Raw genomic sequence first — 393 nt, 5'->3', positions numbered from 1 at the left:
GTCGTCCGGCCCGTCCAAGGCCAAGAAGACGAACGCCGGCATCCGGCGCCCGGAGAAGCCGCCCTACTCGTACATCGCGCTCATCGTCATGGCCATCCAGAGCTCGCCCAGCAAGCGCCTGACCCTCAGCGAGATCTACCAGTTCCTGCAGGCGCGCTTCCCCTTCTTCCGCGGCGCCTACCAGGGCTGGAAGAATTCTGTGCGCCACAATCTCTCGCTCAACGAGTGCTTCATCAAACTGCCCAAGGGGCTGGGCCGGCCAGGCAAGGGCCACTACTGGACAATCGACCCGGCCAGCGAGTTCATGTTCGAGGAAGGCTCGTTCCGCCGCCGGCCGCGCGGCTTCAGGCGCAAGTGCCAGGCGCTGAAGCCCATGTACCACCGCGTGGTCGG

General features: G+C 65.6%; 1 protein-coding gene across 1 annotated transcript in view; it reads left to right on the top strand.

Annotated features, from left to right (window-relative positions):
- Nucleotide 1: 1 nt before the first annotated feature.
- The window catches only part of Foxf2 (forkhead box F2), a gene marked incomplete at its 5' end in the record, with an annotated part of 4,348 nt that continues 3,956 nt past the window's right edge, over nucleotides 2–393 (top strand). Inside the window, one exon of the mRNA XM_033761794.1 lies at nucleotides 2–388. Within this exon, the coding sequence (XP_033617685.1) occupies nucleotides 2–388 (387 nt within the window). The remainder of the gene's footprint in view (nucleotides 389–393) is intronic.

Source organism: Fukomys damarensis, unplaced genomic scaffold (assembly GCF_012274545.1).
Source record: "Fukomys damarensis isolate Sample0158 unplaced genomic scaffold, DMR_v1.0_HiC HiC_scaffold_10, whole genome shotgun sequence".
NCBI lineage: Eukaryota > Metazoa > Chordata > Mammalia > Rodentia > Bathyergidae > Fukomys > Fukomys damarensis.
This window is presented reverse-complemented; position numbering and strand designations above follow the sequence as displayed.